The sequence below is a fragment of the Salmo salar genome, chromosome ssa12 (genome assembly GCF_905237065.1).
Source record: "Salmo salar chromosome ssa12, Ssal_v3.1, whole genome shotgun sequence".
NCBI lineage: Eukaryota > Metazoa > Chordata > Actinopteri > Salmoniformes > Salmonidae > Salmo > Salmo salar.
This window is the reverse complement of record NC_059453.1, coordinates 30302195-30324984: the sequence shown is the minus strand read 5'-3', so window position 1 is coordinate 30324984 and position 22790 is coordinate 30302195. Positions and strand designations below refer to the sequence as shown.

At 41.3% G+C, this 22790-nt stretch overlaps 1 protein-coding gene across 1 annotated transcript; it reads left to right on the top strand.

Annotated features, from left to right (window-relative positions):
- Positions 1-5057: 5057 nt before the first annotated feature.
- LOC106564761 (neuroblast differentiation-associated protein AHNAK) lies at positions 5058-22540 on the top strand. Its single transcript, XM_014131104.2, has 5 exons — positions 5058-5390; positions 13682-13735; positions 13998-14118; positions 14266-14438; positions 14642-22540. The coding sequence occupies exons 2-5, from the start codon at positions 13733-13735 to the stop codon at positions 22229-22231; spliced, it is 7887 nt and encodes a 2628-aa protein (XP_013986579.2). The 5' UTR covers positions 5058-5390; positions 13682-13732; the 3' UTR covers positions 22232-22540.
- The last annotated feature ends 250 nt before the right edge of the window (positions 22541-22790 follow it).

Below are 22790 nucleotides of genomic sequence, written 5' to 3'. Positions count from 1 at the left end.
GTTGTTGATAATTTGTTATTATGAATAAACAAAATTAATAATAATATATATTTTTAAACATTTTCCTTTTAAAGACACACAACCTTTCTGATTTTGAAACTGGAAAATACATGTTTGTTTAGAAATATGATCTCTTAAAATTCTGTTTTAAAGAAATCGCACATATTTGATTGTCTTAATTGAGTTTACAGAAATGTGTTGTTGCTATATCAATTAACTTTACAGTGTGTGGTAGAGGCATTACTAAAAGATTGAGTATTAAAACAGACTAATGCTAACTTAGCTAGCTGTCACTTTATTGTAGATATGTAGTGGCTGGTATGACCAATGGTACATATAAATGCTAATCATCAAATGTCCTTTTTTATGTTGCCTTTATCTTTCTTTGGAGAGAACGCTCTACCCTCGAATGTATGCATCCCTTACAAATTTGTGGACCCTGCAAGCAAGTAGGTCTTCTGCTTTTCATTCATTGCCTTCTTATCATGCACTTAGCCAGAATAGATTCTGGAATTTGCAGTATTAAAGGTAGGAATCTATTAAGGCTATCATGCACTATTTATAATGGACCATTGAACTGATGGTGCGAATTTAAATGGTAAAATGTGCAAGTTCTATACAGATGCATGTAGACTGCAGAACCCTGTCCAGACTCCAGACACAAACAGATTATTCCCTTATTCTTGAATGCAATGTTGGTCTGTCATTTTCAGAGCATTCATTTCCAACTAGGTCAGATGTAAGAAAGCTATTTGATGTTTTATGATCTCTTTCCAGAGAGGTCCCCTCCTCCATCAGACTCCAGTCTTCCTGTGTTGAGGAAGTGTTATGCTCCCGTCCCTGTACACTTGAGCCCAGTACAGACATGGGTGGAGACGTTGGAGAGGCGGGACAGTGAACCCTTGGGTAAAGGTTCCTCACCCTAAAAGTAGTCTATGGGCCAAGAGAAACTGTAATCCATGGTTCAGTTTTCAATAACCCCCTGAGGTCGATGTCCGCACCCCCACAAAAATTGAATTAGCATAATACAATCCCCATCAAAATCTTTCAGTTTAAACTAGAGATCTGAGGTGGAAGGTGACAGAGCTAGAGCAGTGTTTGTCAGACCATGAGACATCCCGAATATCAGTCTTCTCACAAAATCATCTGTAGTGTCTGAATCATTTGGCAAAAAACTATTATGACCCCTCTATGGAAAGATGAGACTCATGAACACGATGGTGTTTTGCTCTAGGATGCTCACACGCTTCACAAGACTAGTCTGAAGGTCCCCGGTACCAGTGTGCAAAGCTGTCATCAAGGCAAAGGGTGGCTACTTTGAAGAATCTCAAATATAAAATACATTTTGATTTGTTTAACACTTTTTTGGTTACTACATGATTCCATATGTGTTATTTCATCATTTTGATGTCTTCACTATTATTCTACAACGTAGAAAATAGTAAAAATAAAGGAAAACCCTGGAATGAGTAGGTGTGTCCAAACGTTTGACTGGTACTGTATATGGAGATAGTTTAGTGCCAAAAATAAGGGGTTAAAGGGGAATGGAAACACTAGGATTTAGAATGCCAGCTAACTGTAACTGTAAATCGCCATTTTGGCATTGTTGCTTCACTGGTAGGAGAGAAAATTTTGGAACTGCCAAAAACGACTGAATTTACAGAGTAGCTCCGAGTCTGAGAATGAGTTCATTACAGAGAATGAAATAAATGTTAGTTAGGGAGCCAATGAACCTACTGAAGCCGTTCATGTTTGAGCCGATCGTTGCCCCAGATCAAAGAGTTCGTTCTCGTAGCAGTAACAACACAGACATGCCGCCTAAAACACCTCAGCTAGAGGGTTGACGTAGCCAAACACAAACCGTTGTGAGTGGGGATGCTGCCAGATAATGGCTAGAGTATGAGTTTGTGTGTTGTTGAGAGATGGTGCCGATACAGCACAAAATCCCAGCAGATGGTGGCTGTATTACATCCAGTCAGAGCTTTCTGTCTGGATGGCGATGTATTTATTGGATGTGTCACTAATCCTTATGAAGGACTTCCTGGCAGAAGACGTTACTCAACCAGTCAGCAGCCGATATGCCAGTTAAATAATTGGTGAAAGTTTGCTTGATTATAAATGATTTAAGGTTAATATCAGTTGCGGGCTGGTGTTCAATATATATAATCAGTATCCTATAACACTGTTTATCACCAGTGCTGTTTGGCGCAATGGTAACAAATGTACCTTTTGATTAGACGACCTGAGTTCGAATCGCAGACAGCATCATGATTCATGAAATCTCAGTCTAACCAATAATGGGGCATGCTCATTATAAATACATTGTGATTTAGTATTGGTATCAGACTAAGTTTTCTTATGATTTTGTTTGCAGAGCATACAGGCTGGCAGTTTATCTCCAGTTCAAGGGAGAATTGGACGAGGTGTACGACGTTTCATCCCTGCGTGTGTCGTTTCTTCCATAAAGCGCGCATACCCAGAAGCAAAGTAATTTACATAGGGTTTTAGTTTGAATAAAAACAGTTCATTTGGTAAATCTAGCCTGTGCCTTATGTAAAAATAGTATTAGTTAGCTTGTCCACTATAACAACAGGTTCAAATGTAACCAGATAAACTTGCTTGGAAGATCAAACTATTTTCAACGTGAGCTTATCCCTTGTCCCTGTCGCTAGAGTAGTGAATTCAACTAGCTTTGGCTGCCATCTATTGGAAAGGAATGGTAACTACTAAATATAGAGATGTTTTTATGTTAAATGCACATGTTTAGTATTAGTAGATTGAATACATCTCTTTCCTTAGATGTACTTCCTAGTGTTTCCATTCCTCTTTAAATACATTTAAAAAGTTTCCTGATCTTTCTTATCTCTCAGATATAAGACAGACACTTCAGAACAAACTTCCTTCCGATTTTTGGGGGGAATATTTGTTGTTCATGTACTGAATCTGTTAGTCAATGTGCTTGTATGGGCTAATAGCAGTAAGGCCAAAAATTCTTTAATCAGATAATTTTTGGATATTGTCGTAGAAATTCATGTATACTGAGAGAGACTTCAAACAATCATCTTTATTTAATATCAATTAATTATTGCAACAATGAAGCTAGTCGACCACACACTCTGAAGTGTGTGTTGCCGAGAGCTTAACCTTTAATGAAACAAAAGAGATCTTATATAGGAGACCCAAAAATGTGAATGAATGTCAAATAATAGGAATTATCACTTAAAATCAATTAAAATCAATTCCATATTTGGTTTGATGTTACTTTTTTAAGGCGATTTGGCCATTAAAAAAAACATGCTCACATGCCCCCATCACTTCCATTAATTGTTGGTTGTGGTGTTAGTTAGCTGAAGGTTGTAGTGGATGTTTAAACTAAACTGTACCGTGGATTACAGTTTATCTTGGTCCATAGACTACTTTCAGGGTAAGGAACCATCTAACATTTAGCAGAGGCTGTTATCCATAGCGACGTACATATTCAGTGCTTTATTGCTTGGTGGGAATAGTGACTCATAAAGACCTTGATTCTCTCTCTCTGTCAACAAGATCAACACCACCATGGACTCAGACAGAGGGCTGGTGATGCATTCTGGGAAGGTGGTGGAGTTTGACAGCCCTGCTGATCTGTGCCAAAGAGACAACTCCATTTTCTGCAAGCTGGTTGGTGGGAGGGGGGAGAGAGAAGTAGAAGCCATTAGAGGACTAATGACAATGGGAAATGTCAATGGGGATCTCTCTCTGTTTCCCCAACCAACCATCCGTCCAATGGAGGTGGTAGAAGTTGGCCCTATAATAATTACTGGTCCAGGGTATGATTTTTCTAATCCCCATGATCGTTAAGGTTAGGATAGGGGGTAGGGAAATCTGATCCTAGATCTGTGGTTAAGAGCGGAGACTTCTTTCTCGAGGTCCACCGACTGACATTTGACTTCAGAGAGTAAAGTCTGAATAGTCTAACCTGAGCGAGATTATTCTTTTACTACCATTTAGGAAGTCAGGTTAATTTTCTAGCTTTTTATTCAGAAACACGTTAATGTGGTACAAAGGAATTGATGTGTCAATAGCACAGAGGTAATGAAGAAACATGGAATAAGTACTTTAATATCTTTTGTATTGAAGGGAGTATTTTATAGCGCTATAATGGATTTTGACTGAAAAGTTGTCTTCCTAGAGCAAGTCAGTCATTCACTTTGCAGCATCGTCAATCATTTATGAATGTCTGAGATTCCTCTTGCACCTGGTCTGTTGGCAGTATGATAGTTATAGCTAGACAGAGCGCACAATAATGGACATACTTCACATAGATAAAATGCATGTTTACACATTGTTTGCTGTATGGACGTGTTGCAGACGAACAGACTTTGTGATAAATAAAGACAATTTCAAGTTCATCTTTTTACCATTCACACAGAGCACATTTGTTTGGAAGCTCCTCACAATATTGTTACATCTGATGATTTCAAGCCATTCTGTAGCAGAACTACTGTATATCAGTCATTTGAGAATGTTTCTGTTTTGTAATATACTGTAAGAGAGAACAACTCATGGAGAATCACCTTTACATACAGCGTTTTCACTTGTGGTCAGTACTCTCATGTACAGTAATATGAAGGTGTAGCATGTTCAAAATAAAATGTCTCTACTGGTTTTACACGTCTTGTCACTGTTTTTATTTATTGAGTTTGCTTGAACGTCATTTTGATAATCCTCATAATTAGGCATTAGTTATATTTCTGTTTTACACATCCCATGTTATTGTTTTGTTGAGTTTGGGTTGATCAAAATGTCAATATGTTTACATAATTGTCATTAATGGTAATTGGAAGGAGGAGTAGCCCCACCTTAAAAGGTATGGTTACATAGTAAGAATGTTATAATGTCTCATAAATCAGTTCTATTCAAGTCTTAATCCCTAGATCATGCCACACCTTCATTGTTGTGTCTTATAATTACCATGAGTCATGAATGAACGCATAGCTGCCCCTCCCTTGAAACAAGACAACCTTTTGGCACACCTCTGCATTTTTTTTCTATTACCAGACCATTTGTTTTCCAGCTGTCTTGGCGTAGAGAATGCTCTGTTTGTTTATTTCCCTCTATCTCACAGTTCCAGTTTTGATAGGCCAGGTTTCAGTGATCACCCTGCCTACCTGGACTGGGGAGGGTGTGTGACGGTGTGCAGCTGGAAAGACATGCCGAATGTGGAACCAGTTTGTCTGCTTTGGGGAGAGTATGCTTTCGCTGACTGAGGCACGGGGTAGGCAGTCCTACAGGAGTAAACGGCAGGGACTGATAACACTGTGTCGCAACTCTCTCACATTGGTGGTTAAACTCTTCAATGGCTGAATAACAAGAACAAACCCAGTCAAAATTGCCCAATGGAGCCTAAGGTAAGAGTTGCCAACTTTTGCTTAAGTACTCCATCCAGACCATATGGTGCCAAGTACTATTGCTATTGTTTAAGAAGTCCACAATGATGTAATCATTGTAGTAGCTAGATGAGTGTCAAGTTTGCAACAGTATGTGCAGGTTTGTAATGCAAATGTCTACAGTAACTATTGGCATGGATCATGTTTTAATATGCTGATGTGAAACATTTTATACCTGAAAAAAGATATTAAGGATGCATATAGAGTAGGAGAAACCATACATTTTGAAGAGACACTGAATTGGCATATTTTTGTACAGTAGTATGTACAGTACAGTACATATTAAAGGTTAAATATTCACATGCCTTTAGTTTGTCTTGAGTCAAAAGAGAGCTCATAAAATACAACCTTAGACTTGGAGAAAATCTCAGTCAGCCTCTAGTCTCTTACAGCTCTGCACAATGTGAATGAATGTCAAATAATAGGAATTATTTTAACAGAGTAATTGTCAATAAAGTGCCATGTTTCATAAAATATGATTTCAGCTTTTAGCTTACTGTCAGTCCACTCTTCTTTAAGTGCATATACAGGTAACTGCCAAAATAAAGGAAACGCCAACATAAAGTGTCTTAATAGGGTGTTGGGCCACCACGAGCCACATCAGCTTCAATGCACCTTGGCATAGATTCTACATGTGTCTGGAACTCTATTGGAGGGATGAGGCACCATTCTTCCTCAAGAAATTCTGTCATTTGATGTTTTGTTGATAGTGGTGGAAAATGCTGTCTCAGGCGCCACTCCAGAATCTCCCATAAGTGTTCAATTGGTTTGAGATATGGTGACTGAGACTGCCATGGCATTTGGTTTACATCGTTTTCATGCTCATCAAACCATTCAGTGACCACTCGTGCCCTGTGAATGAGGGCATTGTCATCCTATGGGGGCATAGCCATAGTAGCCAAAATGGGAGAATAGCCATGGTAGCCAAAATAATGGCCCGCCCAGCTTTTTTAATACATGATGGTATGTTAATTGCTTAATTAACTCAGGAACCAGGAACCTTTTGCAGCACTGAGCAAATTTCAGCATTGTGACATTTCTGTGCAACTTCCAGTGTGCATTTACTGTGAACACTGAGGCTGTTCCTGCTTTAAGTTACAGTTTTAACAGTGGCCAAGTAGACTACTGAGGCTGTTTGATCATAATGTGGGCCTACCAGACAGTGGCAGTCAGTGCCAGAGTTTCTATTGGACAAATGTAGAGAGTTTCTACTGGACAAATGTAGGTATGTTTATCCCCGTTTTGATCCGTTTGCTTCCGTTTAATAAACTTTTTTCAAAAGAATCTGCAGAACGAATACACCCCTGATCACGCTAAAACTTATTTCACTTTCGTAGCAGGCATGTTGTATTCCTTCTCGCATCTATGCGCTCTCCTGCTCTCACCTTTTCTCTTCAACTTATGGACTTCATTGCACAACACAGCTGTATGTGACCAGGTGAAAAAATATTTCCATGCCAAACCATATCATACCCGCTAGACACAGCTTACATCGTTGTCACCATCTTAGCTAAAGTAATGTAATAGTCAGCATAGCTAATAGAACTAACACGTTAGTAAACCCGCTACAATCATGCAGTAACGTTACAGTGTGCAGTAAGTAAGCAGTTTAGCACTTACACCGGTAGTCCCTGGTGGTAATAAATTAATTAAACCAAAAGCTTACAGTGGGGGAAAAAAGTATTTGATCCCCTGCTGACTTTGCCCACTTACAACGAAAGTCTATAATTTTAATAGTAGGTTTATTTGAACAGTGAGAGACAGAATAACAACAAAAAAATCCAGAAAAACACATGTCAAAAATGTTATAAAATGATTTGCATTTTAATGAGGGAAATAAGTATTTGACCCCTCTGCAAAACATGACTTTGTACTTGGTGGCAAAACCCTTGTTGGCAATCACAGAGGTCAGACGTTTCTTGTAGTTGGCCACCAGGTTTGCACACATCTCAGGAGGGATTTTGTCCCACTCCTCTTTGAAGATCTTCTCCAAGTCATTAAGGTTTCGAGGCTGACGTGTGGCAACTCGAACCTTCAGCTCCGTCCACAGATTTTCTATGGGATTAAGGTCTGGAGACTGGCTAGGCCACTCCAGGACCTTAATGTGCTTCTTCTTGAGCCACTCCTTTGTTGCCTTGGCCGTGTGTTTTGGGTCATTGTCATGCTGGAATACCCATCCACGACCCATTTTCAATGCCCTGGCTGAGGGAAGGAGGTTCTCGCCCAAGATTTGACGGTACATGACCCCGTCCATCGTCCCTTTGATGCGGTGAAGTTGTCCTGTCCCCTTAGCAGAAAAACACCCCCAAAGCATAATGTTTCCACCTCCATGTTTGACGGTGGAGATGGTGTTCTTGGGGTCATAGGCAGCATTCCTCCTCCTCCAAACACCATTTTGGTCTCATCTGACCACAACATGTTCACCAGTTGTCCTCTGAGTCATTCAGATGTTCATTGGCAAACTTCAGACGGGCATGTATATGTATTCTTGAGCAGGGGGACCTTGCGGGCGCTGCAGGATTTCAGTCCTTCACGGCGTAGTGTGTTACCAATTGTTTTCTTGGTGACTATGGTCCCAGCTGCCTTGAGATCATTGACAAGAACCTCCCGTGTAGTTCTGGGCTGATTCCTCACCGTTCTCATGATCATTGCAACTCCACGAGGTGAGATCTTGCATGGAGCCCCAGGCCGAGGGATATTGACAGTTCATTTGTGTTTCTTCCATTTGCGAATAATCGCACCTAATGTTGTCACCTTCTCACCAAGCTGCTTGGCGATGGTCTTGTAGCCCATTCCAGCCTTGTGTAGGTCTACAATCTTGTCCCTCACATCCTTGGAGAGCTCTTTGGTGTTGGCCATGCTGGAGAGTTTGGAATCTGATTGATTAATTGCTTCTGTGGACAGGTGTCTTTTTTACAGGTAACAAGCTGCGGTTAGGAGCACTCCCTTTAAGAGTGTGCTCCTAATCTCTGCTCGTTACCTGTATAAAAGACACCTGGGAGCCAGAAATCTTTCTGATTGAGAGGGGGTCAAATACTTATTTCCCTCATTAAAATGCAAATCAATTTATAACATTTTTGACATGCGTTTTTCTGGATATTTTTGTTGTTATTCTGTCTCTCACTGTTCAAATAAACCTACCATTAAAATTATAGACTGATCCTTTCTTTGTCAGTGTGCAAACGTACAAAATCAGCAGGGGATCAAATACTTTTTCCCCCCACTGTACCTTGTCTTGGTCGAGTTCCACGTGGCTACATGCAGCTCTTGCTTTGATCCCAAAACAAGCGCATCTACTCAAGACCGCTCCTGCTGTAAATACAGTCCAGTTCAAAGTAATGGCACAGCTCCATATATGGCAATGGTATATTTGCATATAGGCCTACTACAGCTCTGATTACATCCCTCCTCTCTCCCTTTACACCACTGACACTGACCAAAATGGGTCACCGTCTTCCAGCTGATGGCAAAACTCGAGTCCCACCACATTATTTCTGCCGCATGCACAAATTCATGATGTTTCTCCTATAAACAGAGTCAGTTAAATATTCTTCGATATAAAAAAAAAAAACAAGCTGCTAATAATAACAACAACGCAAGCCTATCGATACACTTTCCTACTCATTCACAGTGGTGGAAAAAGTACCCAATTGTTATACTTGAACAAAAGTAATGATACATGAATAAAAAAATTAAAAAGTCTAAAAGTATTTGGTTTTAAATATACTTCATTATCAAAAGTAAATGTTTTTGCTAAAATATACTTAAGTATCAAAAGTAAAAGTATAAATAATTTCAAATTCCTTATGTTACGGATATCCAGGGCCACGCTCCAACACTCAGATATAATTTACAAACGAAGCATGTGTTTAGTCTGCCAGATCAGAGGAGGGAGTAGGGATGACCAGGGATGTTCTTTTGATAAGTGTGTGAATTAGACAATTTCCTGTCCTGCTAAGCATTCAAAATGTAATGAGTACTTTTGGGTGTCAGGGAAATGTATGGAGTAAAAAGTACAGAATTTTCTTTAGGAATGTAATGAAGTAAAAGTGAAAGTTGTCAAAAATATAAATAGTAAAGTAAAGTACAGATACCCAAAAAAACTACTTAAGTAGTACTTTCAAGTATTTTTGCTTTAGTACTTTACACCAGTGCTCATTCATTACTACTGCAGTGCTTGTTGTAATGCTGAGTGGAAATAGGAAGAATGCACATTTTATGGTTTATAAAAGTGTTGAATACAAAGCCTTGACAGTGCTGAGTAAGAACTTAAACAGGAACACACATAAAAATTAATTGACAGTCTCTCATGGTTTAAAACGTTTTTAAATCTGACAGTTTCAACTTTGCTGTAGTTTTCTTTTATGCCTGCTACGTTACTGCAGACATGGTAATCTGAGCCCTCGGATTGGCCAGTGGTAGATATATAGTACACTGGCTCTCCGGGCCCATTGGGAAGGCAGAGTTGTACCTTCAGACACATTAAATGGTTCAAAATCGCAACAGTTCTCCTGCCAGGTGCGCCAGGCAGCTGAATCGGGTGCACCTACCGTCAACAGCCCGAGACAAATATAAAAATCGATCAACCAGTTGGTGTCCACTGCTCGAGAACGTCTCTCCGTGGGCTGATATTTCTCCCGGGGGAGCTGCGCAGCAGTCTCGGGGCTGGGAGCGCACAGTCTAGAGGGAACATTGCTGACCAGGTGAATCCAGCTGAAAGCTATGATCCCTTATTGATGTCACTTGGCAAATCCACGTCAATCAGTGTAGATGAAGGGAAGGAGACAGGTTAAAGAATAATTTTTAAACCTTGAGACAATTGAGACATCTATGTGTGCCATTCAGAGGGTGAATGGTCAAGACAAAACATTTAAGCGCCATTGAACGGGCTATGGTAGTAGGTTCCAGACGCACTGAATTGTGTCAAGAACAACTAAAATCAAATCAAATTGTATTTGTCACACGCGCCAAATACAACAGGTAGACCTTACAGTGAAATGCTTACTTACAAACCCTTAACCAACATTGCAGTTTTAAGAAAATACCTAAACAAAAAGTAAGAGATAGGAATAACAAATAATTAAAGAGCAGCTGTAACTAACAATAGTGAGGCTATATACAGGGGGTACTGGTACAGAGTCAATGTGCGGAGGCACCGATGTCGAGGTAATTGAGGTAATATGTACATGTAGGTAGAGTTATTAAAGTGACTATGCATAGATATTAACAGAGAGTAGCAGCAGCTTAGAAGAGGGAGGGGGCAATGCAAATAGTCTGGGTAGCCATTTGACTAGCCGTTCAGGAGTCTTATGGCTTGGGGGCAGAAGCTGTTTAGAAGCCTCTTGGACATAGACTTGGCACCCCGGTACTGTTTGCTGTGCGTTGACAGAGAGAACAGTCTAACAGAGTGAACAGTCCAGGGTGGCTGGAGTCTTTGAAATCACCGCTTGGTATAGAGGTCCTGGATGGCAGGAAACTTGACACCGGTAATGTACTGGGCCTTACGCACTACCCTCTGTAGTGCCTTGCGGTCGGAGGCCTAGCAGTTGCCATACCAGGCAGTGATGCAACCCGTCAGGATGCTCTCGATGGTACAGCTGTAGAACCTTTTGAGGATCTGAGGACCCATTCCAAATCTTTTCAATCTCCTGAAGGGGAATAGGTTTTCTTGTGCCCTCTCAATGATTGTCTTGGTGTGCTTGGACCATGTTAGTTTGTTGTTGATGTGGATGCCAAGGAACTTGAAGCTCTCAACCTGCTCCACTACAGGCCCGCCGATGAGAATGGGGGCGTGCTCGGTCCTCCTTTTCCTGTAGTCCACAATCATCTCCTTTGTCTTGATCAAGTTGAGGGAGAGGTTGTTTCCTTGAACCACACGGTAAGGTCTCTGACCTCCTCCCTATAGGCTGTCTCATCGTTGTCGGTGATCAGGCCTACCACTGTTGTGTCATCAGCAAACTTAATGATGGTGTTGGAGTCGTGCCTGGCCGTGCAGTCATGAGTGAACAGGGAGTACAGGAGGGGACTGAGGTGGCACTCCTGAGGGGCCCCCGTGTTGAAGGCAGATGTGGCGGATGTGTTGTTACCTACCCTTACCACCTGGGGGCGGCCCATTAGGAAGTCCAGGATCCAGTTGCAGAGGGATGTGTTTAGTCCCAGGGTCCTTAGCTTAGTGATGAGCTTTGAGGGCACTATGGTGTTGAACGCTGAGCTGTAGTCAATGAATAGGATTTTCACATAGGTGTTCCTTTTGTCCAGGTGTGAAAGGGCAGTGTGGAGTGCAATAGAGATAGCATCATCTGTGGATCTGTTGGTGTGGTATGCAAATTGGAGTGGGTTTCTGGGATAATGGTGTTGATGTGAGCCATGACCAGCCTTTCAAAGCATTTCATGGCTACAGACATTAGTGCTACGGGTCAGTAGTCATTTAGGCAGGTTACCTTAGTGTTCTTGGGCACAGGGACTATGGTGGTCTGCTTGAAACATGTTGGCATTACAGACTCAGACAGGGAGAGGTTGAAAATGTCAGTGAAGACACTTGCCAGTTGGTCAGCTAATGCTTGGAGTACGCGTCCTGGTAATCCGTCTGGCCCTGCGGCCTTGTGAATGTTGACCTGTTTAAAGGTCTTACTCATCAGCTGCGGAGAGCATGATCACACAGTCTGGAACAGCTGATGCTCTTTTGCATGTTTCAGTGTTACTTGTCTCGAAGTAAACATAGAAGTTATTTAGCTCATCTGGTAGGCTATTGTGTCACTGGGCAGCTCTCGGCTGTGCTTCTCTTTGTATTCTGTAATAGTTTGCAAGCCCTGCCACATCCGACGAGCATTGGAGCCGGTGTAGTACGATTCGATCTTAGTCCTGTATTGATGCTTTGCCTGTTTGATTGTTCATTGGAGGGCATAGCGGGATTTCTTATGAGTTTCTGTGTTAGAATCCCGCTCCTTGAAAGCGGCAGCTCTACCCTTTAGCTCAGCGCGAATGTTGACTATAATCCATGGCTTCTGGTTGGGGTATGTACGTACAGTCACTGTGGGGACGAAGTCCTCGATGCACTGATTGATAAAGCCAGTGAGTGTGGTGTACTCCTCAATGCCATCGAAAGAATCCCAGAACATATTCCAGTCTGTGCTAGCAAAACAGTCCTGTAGTTTAGCATCTGCTTCATCTGACCACTTTTTTATAGACCAAGTCACTGGTGCTTCCTGCTTGAATTTTTGCTTGTGAGCAGGAAACAGGAAGATATAATTATGGTCAGATTTGCCAAATGGAGGGCGAGGGAGAGCTTTGAACGCGTCTCTGTGTGTGGAGTAAAGGTGGTCTAGAATTTTTTTCCCTCTGGTTGCACATGTAACATGCTGATAGAAATGTGGTAAAACTGATTTAAGTTTCCTGCTGGGTTTTTCACACTCAACAGTTTCCTGTGTGTATCAACAATGGTCCACCACCCAAAGGACATCCAGCCAACTTGACACAACCGTGGGAAGCATTGGAGTCAACATAGGCCAACATCCCTGTGGAATGCTTTCGACACCTTGTAGAGTCCATGCCCCAACCAATTGAGGCTGTTCTGAGGGCAAAAGGGGGAGGGCATTAGGTGTTCCTAATGTTTGGTATACTCAGTGAGGTTTAGTAAATCTGAGTGATTCATATTTTTACATATTCATATTTTGGAGTTATTTGATGATGATGAAGTAAATTATGATTATTGTGATCATTGTGGAATTGGTAGCAAAGCATAGAGCAGCAGTCTCACTAAGCATGTGACACAAATCACTTACACAACTTACACTGTTTACAAATAACTTAATTTGAGCCCCTGCCACAGCAAGCTTTTCATAATAGAAAGTGGTGGGTGTGGTCACTTTTGAGTGTACACCCAACTATTTCCCTGGACAAACTTGTTCCTGTTGTTCCCTCCATCTCCCAAGGCCATACCTCGAATACCTCAAAGGTGCAGCTACCTGGGTGTCAACCATGTACCTATTTGCTTATGTAAACAGGTTACCCCTCCATAGCCCCTTTTTAGTTGTGGTTTCAGCTGATTTTGGTCTTTATGGTAAAATGAGCTGTGCCATTATTGTATTTGTTTGTAGTTTTAATTCTGGAGTGGAACTATTACCTTTCTTTGCATTTGATACTCTGGAAGGCTATGAAAGTATGCTGCAATATTTAGACCTATATGATTTGATAATTATAGAATGAAACCAAGCTGAGAATTTATTTTCAATTGATTCTTTCCTCCTCAACAGGTTTAAACAGAAGAGTGTTTCATTAAAGGCTGCTGTGAAAACATCAGGATCATGGTATGTGAGATCATTCATCCATTAGCCATGATGATGGTAATAACAAGCATATTCCAACACAATAAGCTAAGCAAAAGTAAATTTACTTTTTGAAAAACACCTATGCCCCAACATTGCTTTCTGGAAGTGAATTTCATTTTAAAAATCTATAAAAACAATTATTGTAAATAACATTTCTAAGTTCATTGTTGAAATTCTATTTGATGTTTGAAACATGACAAATGCTGATGCTACACACCTACCTTTGTATATCTGCTTTTAGCCTGGCCACCGTAGGGGAAGGAGCCTCTCTGAGGGGCTGATGCTGGAGGAATCAGAAAAGGGAGGATTGGTCATCTCCAGCGTTATCGGTGGCTCTTCTGGCAATCATGGGCTCAAAGAAGGTATGAGTCTCTTATTTAATGTATACACTTTTTGTTTTGGTATTTACATTTCTTTGAGAAAATGTAAAATTTCACATTTTGGATTGTTGTCTGAATTATGTGGAACAGTAAAATACAGTGTAACAGAGAAAATCTTTTTTTTTTCAGGAGATGAAATTGTGGGTGCCACAATCAACTTTGACCAACTTTCGAAAGACGATGTGTTGAAAATACTGAAGCTGATGGATGATAATGGATTTGATGAGAAGGTTCAAGTTCTGACTAAAAATAATTTGAGCAAGAGTATGGGGACCTTGGACAGCATCAAAGCACCAGAGGAGGTTTGTGGAATATAGTTAGTAAATAGAATAAGCAGGGGGGGAAATAATTTCAGAAGGTTGCTGGATAAAATATGTTGTTTGTTAAAGGGTCAGTTTGAGATGTTGGCAATGATCAGATAATGAGTCAGATAACCTTGTGGATACCATTTTTATGTCTCTGCGTGTAGTTTGAAGGAATTTGAAGGATTGGTTTCTCTTCACAGATGCTGAAGGATTCATATAATAGACTCTACAATGCCAAAATAAATAGGTTCATGACAGATGACAGCCCTGGACAACCTGCAGGTGCTGGGGAAAGAGGCTCCCATAATGGACAGGTGAAGGGCAAGGGACCGGGACCTCTCTGGGACAAGCCTAAAGTGAAAGGTGACCTCAAACTCCCTGTCCTCACCACGGATAACCCAGTTGTGGAGACACCCAAAGTAGATGTTCCTACCTACCTAGAGTCTCCAGACCTCAAATTCTCTGCTCCAAAGTTAAAGGTGCCTAAACTTGATGTCAAAGGCGCGGTACCTGATGCTCGCAGTGGAGAACTTTCATTGCCTAATGCCAACATTAGTACATCAGATCTCTCCCTGCCTCATTTGAATGGGTCACTAAACATTGATGCTCCATCAGTTAACCTGGAAAGGCCATATCTTGAAACTGATATAGATGCTATCGATATTCTAGAATTTGATATGTCTTTGCCCGAAGTTGACCTCAAATGCCCTGATCTTGACCTGAAAGTTATGGATCCACTTCCCAAAGTTGTAGGAAATATCAATGTCCCGGAAGCAGAGCTCAATCTACCAGAGGTTGTCACTGGACCTACTTTAAATATCAACGCCCCAAAGTTTGATATTGAAAGAGGCAAACATGTCAAAATGCCCAAATTTAAGATGCCTGACTTGGGTCTCTCTGGACCCAGTGTAAATGTACCCAGCCTTGAGGTTGATACACCAAATATGAGGATCCCAGATAAAAATATGCTTGGAGTTAATCTCAAAGGTCCCCAACGAGACCTACAAACACCAGATGTTAATCTCAAAGGTCCTAATCTAGATCTGCAAGCCCCAGATGTCAGCATGATGAATATGCCTTCAAGTAAAATCAGAGTCTGGTCCTCCAAGAAACTGAAAAACCCCAACCTTGATGTGGATGATCCCTCTGGTTATTTTGAATTGCCTAAGTTTAGGCTCTCTCGCACAGTACCAAAAGGACCAGATCTGGGCATTGATGCTGATGTAAAAACACCAAAGGTAAGTCTCAAAGCTCCCAAGATAAAAGGTGGGCTTGATGCACCTGACTTGAATTTACCCAAAGTCGACCTGAAAGCACTTAAATTAGATGTAAACACTCCAGATATTGACATTGATGGCATTGATGGAGACTTGGATGGACCAGACCTGAGCTTATCATCTTCCAAATTAAAACGACCAGACTTGGATGTAGGTAGCCCATATGGAAAATTAAAGATGCCAAGTTTTAAAATGCCAGACTTTGGGTTCTCAGGGCCAGATGTTCAAGGGCCTGACTTTGAGGTAAAAAATCCAGAATTGGATCTTTCAGCCCCCAAGTTTAAAGGGGGAATTAGTCCCCCAGATTTGGATCTGCCACATGTAGACCTCAAAGGCCCCAAATTAGACCTCAAGGCACCAGATGTAAACTTTAATATGCCCTCAGGTAAAGTCAAAGTACCTACGTTGAAGAAACCAAAGGTTGATCTGAATGCTCCTGATCTGGACATTAATGGCCCCTCTGGTAAACTGAAAATGCCCAAATTTGGGCTGTCTGGTAAAATGCCAAAATCTCCCAAATTAAATCTTAAAGCTCCAAAGATGAAGGGGGGAATTGATTTTCCAGACCTGAATTTACCAGATGCTGACCTCAAAGCCCATAAACTAGATGTGAATGCTCCAGATCTCGACATCAATGCACCCTCAGGGAAATTCAAGATGCCTAAATTTGGGCTGTCTGGTACAATGCCAAAATCTCCCAAATTAAATATTAAAGCTCCAAAGATGAAGGGGGGAATTGATTTTCCAGACCTGAATTTACCAGATGCTGACCTCAAAGCCCCTAAACTAGATGTGAATGCTCCAGATCTCGACATCAATGCACCCTCAGGGAAATTCAAGATGCCTAAATTTGGGCTGTCTGGTACAATGCCAAAATCTCCCAAATTAAATCTTAAAGCTCCAAAGATGAAGGGGGGAATTGATTTTCCAGACCTGAATTTACCAGATGCTGACCTCAAAGCCCCTAAACTAGATGTGAATGCTCCAGATCTCGACATCAATGCACCCTCAGGGAAATTCAAGATGCCTAAATTCAGAGGCCTAAAGGGACCAGATGTTGACATTAATGGCGCTATAGAGGGACCAGATCTGAACTTGTCATCTCCCAAACTCAAGGGTCCCAAAGCAGACCTAAACATTCCAGACACTGATATTGACAGTCCATCAGGAAAACTCAAAATGCCAACTTTCAAGATGCCAGATTTAGGATTCTCTGGACCAAAAGTTAAGGGGCCTGACTTAGATCTTTCAGCCCCCAAGTTTAAAGGGGGAATTAGTCCCCCAGATTTAGATCTGCCACATGTAGACCTCAAAGGCCCCAAATTAGACCTCAATGCACCAGATGTAAACTTTAATATGCCCTCAGGTAAAGTCAAAGTACCTACATTGAAGAAACCAAAGGTTGATCTGAATGCTCCTGGTCTGGACATTGATGGCCCCTCTGGTAAACTGAAAATGCCCAAATTTGGGCTGTCTGGTAAAATGCCAAAATCTCCCAAATTAAATCTTAAAGCTCCAAAGATGAAGGGGGGAATTGATTTTCCAGACCTGAATTTACCAGATGCTGACCTCAAAGCCCATAAACTAGATGTGAATGCTCCAGATCTCGACATCAATGCACCCTCAGGGAAATTCAAGATGCCTAAATTTGGGCTGTCTGGTACAATGCCAAAATCTCCCAAATTAAATATTAAAGCTCCAAAGATGAAGGGGGGAATTGATTTTCCAGACCTGAATTTACCAGATGCTGACCTCAAAGCCCCTAAACTAGATGTGAATGCTCCAGATCTCGACATCAATGCACCCTCAGGGAAATTCAAGATGCCTAAATTTGGGCTGTCTGGTACAATGCCAAAATCTCCCAAATTAAATCTTAAAGCTCCAAAGATGAAGGGGGGAATTGATTTTCCAGACCTGAATTTACCAGATGCTGACCTCAAAGCCCCTAAACTAGATGTGAATGCTCCAGATCTCGACATCAATGCACCCTCAGGGAAATTCAAGATGCCTAAATTCAGAGGCCTAAAGGGACCAGATGTTGACATTAATGGCGCTATAGAGGGACCAGATCTGAACTTGTCATCTCCCAAACTCAAGGGTCCCAAAGCAGACCTAAACATTCCAGACACTGATATTGACAGTCCATCAGGAAAACTCAAAATGCCAACTTTCAAGATGCCAGATTTAGGATTCTCTGGACCAAAAGTTAAGGGGCCTGACTTAGATCTTTCAGCCCCCAAGTTTAAAGGGGGAATTAGTCCCCCAGATTTAGATCTGCCACATGTAGACCTCAAAGGCCCCAAATTAGACCTCAATGCACCAGATGTAAACTTTAATATGCCCTCAGGTAAAGTCAAAGTACCTACATTGAAGAAACCAAAGGTTGATCTGAATGCTCCTGGTCTGGACATTGATGGCCCCTCTGGTAAACTGAAAATGCCCAAATTTGGGCTGTCTGGTAAAATGCCAAAATCTCCCAAATTAAATCTTAAAGCTCCAAAGATGAAGGGGGGAATTGATTTTCCAGACCTGAATTTACCAGATGCTGACCTCAAAGCCCATAAACTAGATGTGAATGCTCCAGATCTCGACATCAATGCACCCTCAGGGAAATTCAAGATGCCTAAATTTGGGCTGTCTGGTACAATGCCAAAATCTCCCAAATTAAATATTAAAGCTCCAAAGATGAAGGGGGGAATTGATTTTCCAGACCTGAATTTACCAGATACTGACCTCAAAGCCCCTAAACTAGATGTGAATGCTCCAGATCTCGACATCAATGCACCCTCAGGGAAATTCAAGATGCCGAAATTTGGGCTGTCTGGTACAATGCCAAAATCTCCCAAATTAAATCTTAAAGCTCCAAAGATGAAGGGGGGAATTGATTTTCCAGACCTGAATTTACCAGATACTGACCTCAAAGCCCCTAAACTAGATGTGAATGCTCCAGATCTCGACATCAATGCACCCTCAGGGAAATTCAAGATGCCTAAATTCAGAGGCCTAAAGGGACCAGATGTTGACATTAATGGTGCTATAGAGGGACCAGATCTGAACTTGTCATCTCCCAAACTCAAGGGTCCCAAAGCAGACCTAAACATTCTAGACACTGATATTGACAGTCCATCAGGAAAACTCAAAATGCCAACTTTCAAGATGCCAGATTTAGGATTCTCTGGACCAAAAGTTAAGGGGCCTGACTTAGATCTTTCAGCCCCCAAGTTTAAAGGGGGGATTTGTCCCCCAGATTTAGATCTGCCACATGTAGACCTCAAAGGCCCCAAATTAGACCTCAATGCACCAGATGTAAACTTTAATATGCCCTCAGGTAAAGTCAAAGTACCTACATTGAAGAAACCAAAGGTTGATCTGAATGCTCCTGGTCTGGACATTGATGGCCCCTCTGGTAAACTGAAAATGCCCAAATTTGGGCTGTCTGGTAAAATGCCAAAATCTCCCAAATTAAATCTTAAAGCTCCAAAGATGAAGGGGGGAATTGATTTTCCAGACCTGAATTTACCAGATGCTGACCTCAAAACCCCTAAACTAGATGTGAATGCTCCAGATCTCGACATCAATGCACCCTCAGGGAAATTCAAGATGCCTAAATTTGGGCTGTCTGGTACAATGCCAAAATCTCCCAAATTAAATATTAAAGCTCCAAAGATGAAGGGGGGAATTGATTTTCCAGACCTGAATTTACCAGATGCTGACCTCAAAACCCCTAAACTAGATGTGAATGCTCCAGATCTCGACATCAATGCACCCTCAGGGAAATTCAAGATGCCTAAATTTGGGCTGTCTGGTACAATGCCAAAATCTCCCAAATTAAATATTAAAGCTCCAAAGATGAAGGGGGGAATTGATTTTCCAGACCTGAATTTACCAGATGCTGACCTCAAAGCCCCTAAACTAGATGTGAATGCTCCAGATCTCGACATCAATGCACCCTCAGGGAAATTCAAGATGCCTAAATTTGGGCTGTCTGGTACAATGCCAAAATCTCCCATATTAAATCTTAAAGCTCCAAAGATGAAGGGGGGAATTGATTTTCCAGACCTGAATTTACCAGATGCTGACCTCAAAGCCCCTAAACTAGATGTGAATGCTCCAGATCTCGACATCAATGCACCCTCAGGGAAATTCAAGATGCCTAAATTCAGAGGCCTAAAGGGACCAGATGTTGACATTAATGGCGCTATAGAGGGACCAGATCTGAATTTGTCATCTCCCAAACTCAAGGGTCCCAAAGCAGACCTAAACATTCCAGACACTGATATTGACAGTCCATCAGGAAAACTCAAAATGCCAACTTTCAAGATGCCAGATTTAGGATTCTCTGGACCAAAAGTTAAGGGGCCTGACTTAGATCTTTCAGCCCCCAAGTTTAAAGGGGGAATTAGTCCCCCAGATTTGGACCTGCCACATGTAAACCTCAAAGGCCCCAAATTAGACCTCAATGCACCAGATGTAAACTTTAATATGCCCTCCGGTAAAGTCAAAGTACCTACATTGAAGAAACCAAAGGTTGATCTGAATGCTCCTGATCTGGACATTGATGGCCCCTCTGGTAAACTGAAAATTCCCAAATTTGGGCTTTCTGGTAAAATGCCAAAATCCACAAAACTGAATCTCAAAGCCCCAAAGATAAAGGGGGGAATTGATTCCCCAGATTTGAATTTACCAGATGCTGACCTCAAAGCCCCTAAAGTAGATGTGAATGCCCCAGATTTTGACATAAATGCACCTTCTGGGAAATTCAAAATGCCCAAATTTAAAATGCCTAAATTCAGGGGCCTAAAGGGACCAGATGTTGACATTGATGGAGACTTAGAGGGCCCAGATATAGATATCAATGCCCCCACAGCTAACCTCAAAGGTCCCAAAACAGGTCTAAAAATGCCTGATTTGAAGATGCCTGATTTCGGACTATCTGGCCCAAATGTAGATTATGACTTACCCAATATTGACCTCTCAGCCCCAAAGCTAAAAGGGGGAATCAGTCCCCCAGATTTGAAACTATCTAAGGGTCATCTCAGAGGGCCCAAACTAGACCTCAATGCTCCAGATATGCCCTCAGGTAGATTCAGAGTTCCAACCACAGAGAGGCCAAATGATAGCATCAAAGCCCCTGATTTTGACATCAACACTCCTTCATTGAAAATGCCCAAAATGCCTAAATTTGTGTTGTCTAGTCCAAAAAGACCAGATCATGACATCAGTGCTGACATAGGTTTTAAATTGTCAAAGATGAAAGGTGGGATTGGTTCACCACACCTGGACCTACCTACAGTTGACCTAGAAGCCCCTAAGATAGATGTAGACACTCCAGATATGAACATTGATGCACCCTCTGGGAAATTCAAAATGCCCCAACTCAAAATGCCTAAATTCGGCCTTTCTGGCTTGAAAGGTCCAGATCCTGGAATAGATGGAGACATTGATGGACCGGACCTGAGCTTGTCAGCCCTGAAAGTAAACACAGGGATCGGTAGTCCAGATTTAGACATAAATGTTCCCTCTGGTAATCTCAAAGGCCCCCAAGCTGATCTCAATTTGCCAGACAGTGACATTGCTATACAATCTGAAAAACTCAAACTGCCATCCTTTAAATTGCCTCAGTTTGGAAGTCCCAATCTAAGGGCAGGTACAGATATGGACTTTATGAAAACAAATGACATTTCTCCTCCAAAGGCTAAAGTGAATCTAAAAGCACCAGACTTGAAAGTTAGTCACCCAGATGTCAGCCTGAGCATACCCAAAGCTGATATCAGAAGCCCAGAATACAAAGTGTCATCTCATAGTAAACGCAAATCTGATATCCCAGGTGGAGCGCATATAAAAGTGCAAGCAGAAGACATAGATACAGAAGTGACACTGCCACACACTGATAGGAAGTCTAGGAAGGTCAAAGGAAGGGCCAGTTATCCCATTGCAGATATTGATTTGCCAAAAGTTGAGTATGAAGCGTCTGGTTTGGAACTGAGAGGTTCAGACCTTAATGATTCCACAGGGAAATTAAAAATGTCCAAATCCAAGACTTCTAAATTGGGCAGTCATACAAGAATACCAGACCTTGATATAGCCTCAGTCCCTAAACTCCCACCCCCAAGGTATGGAGTCGAGGTTTCACAGACAGATTTACATTTGAGTAGAACTGACCTCAAAGGCAATAAACATCATATGAAAGCCCCAGCTGGTGAAACCGGCAGAACAAAAAGGAGAAGTCCAAAACAGTCTGAAATTGGAACATCCATGTCAGATTTTACTCATGGTTCAAGCACCAAAATGTCTGAAGATCAAGAAGGATATTTTGTCACTGTATTTCCCAAACATCTCAAAGGGGATGTACCAGACGGAACTGGGAGCCTGAAAAATCATCACAAGGAAGAGTCAAACCGTAGATCTCATACACTCAGAAGTCTCGACTTCAGTGCATCAAATGTGGACCTTGAAGTTCCAGAAGATGAGAACTTAAAAGGGTCAACATTCTGGCTTTCTAAGCTTATATAGCGTTCAGACAACTGACTAAATGTAATTTTAGGCTGGTTTGAATCACAATCTTCCGTTGAAACATAATGCAGAAAACGTCTGTTACATATAAAACAAGCATCAGATTATTTGCACTTATTTGTACTTTTTTATGTAAATTGATTGGTATTTGTTATGAACATGTTGAAAACGAATGTGTAAAGCTTTCTTTTGTCAAGTGATTCAAAAAAATGTATGAAAGGTTTGTTATGTTCTGTTGATAAGCTATTCGAATGGTATTTTTACTCTTCATTGTAATAAAATTAAATGGGATTTAGTAACTTTTATAAATCTTTGTTTTATCTTTCTTTACATGAATTCAACAAAATGATTAATTCAAAACAACTTTAAAATTCATTAGCCTAGGCTTCATTATTCTGACCCAATTCTGACAGTAGACCTTATCAATAAAATGTATTTATAAAGCTGATGTCAGCTGATGTTACAAAGTGCTGTACAGAAACCCAGCCTAAAACCCCAAACAGCAAGCAATGCTTATTTCCCTTACTTTTGAACATTGAAATAACGTTTGGCAAATTAA

What these genes read in the sequence shown, in the direction of transcription:
- LOC106564761 (XM_014131104.2), top strand. An exon ending in CAATCATGGGCTCAAAGAAG is followed by an intron (nt 14,119 to 14,265) that starts GTATGAGTCTCT and finishes TTTTTTTTTCAG; the next exon opens with GAGATGAAATTGTGGGTGCC. An exon ending in GCATCAAAGCACCAGAGGAG is followed by an intron (nt 14,439 to 14,641) that starts GTTTGTGGAATA and finishes TTCTCTTCACAG; the next exon opens with ATGCTGAAGGATTCATATAA.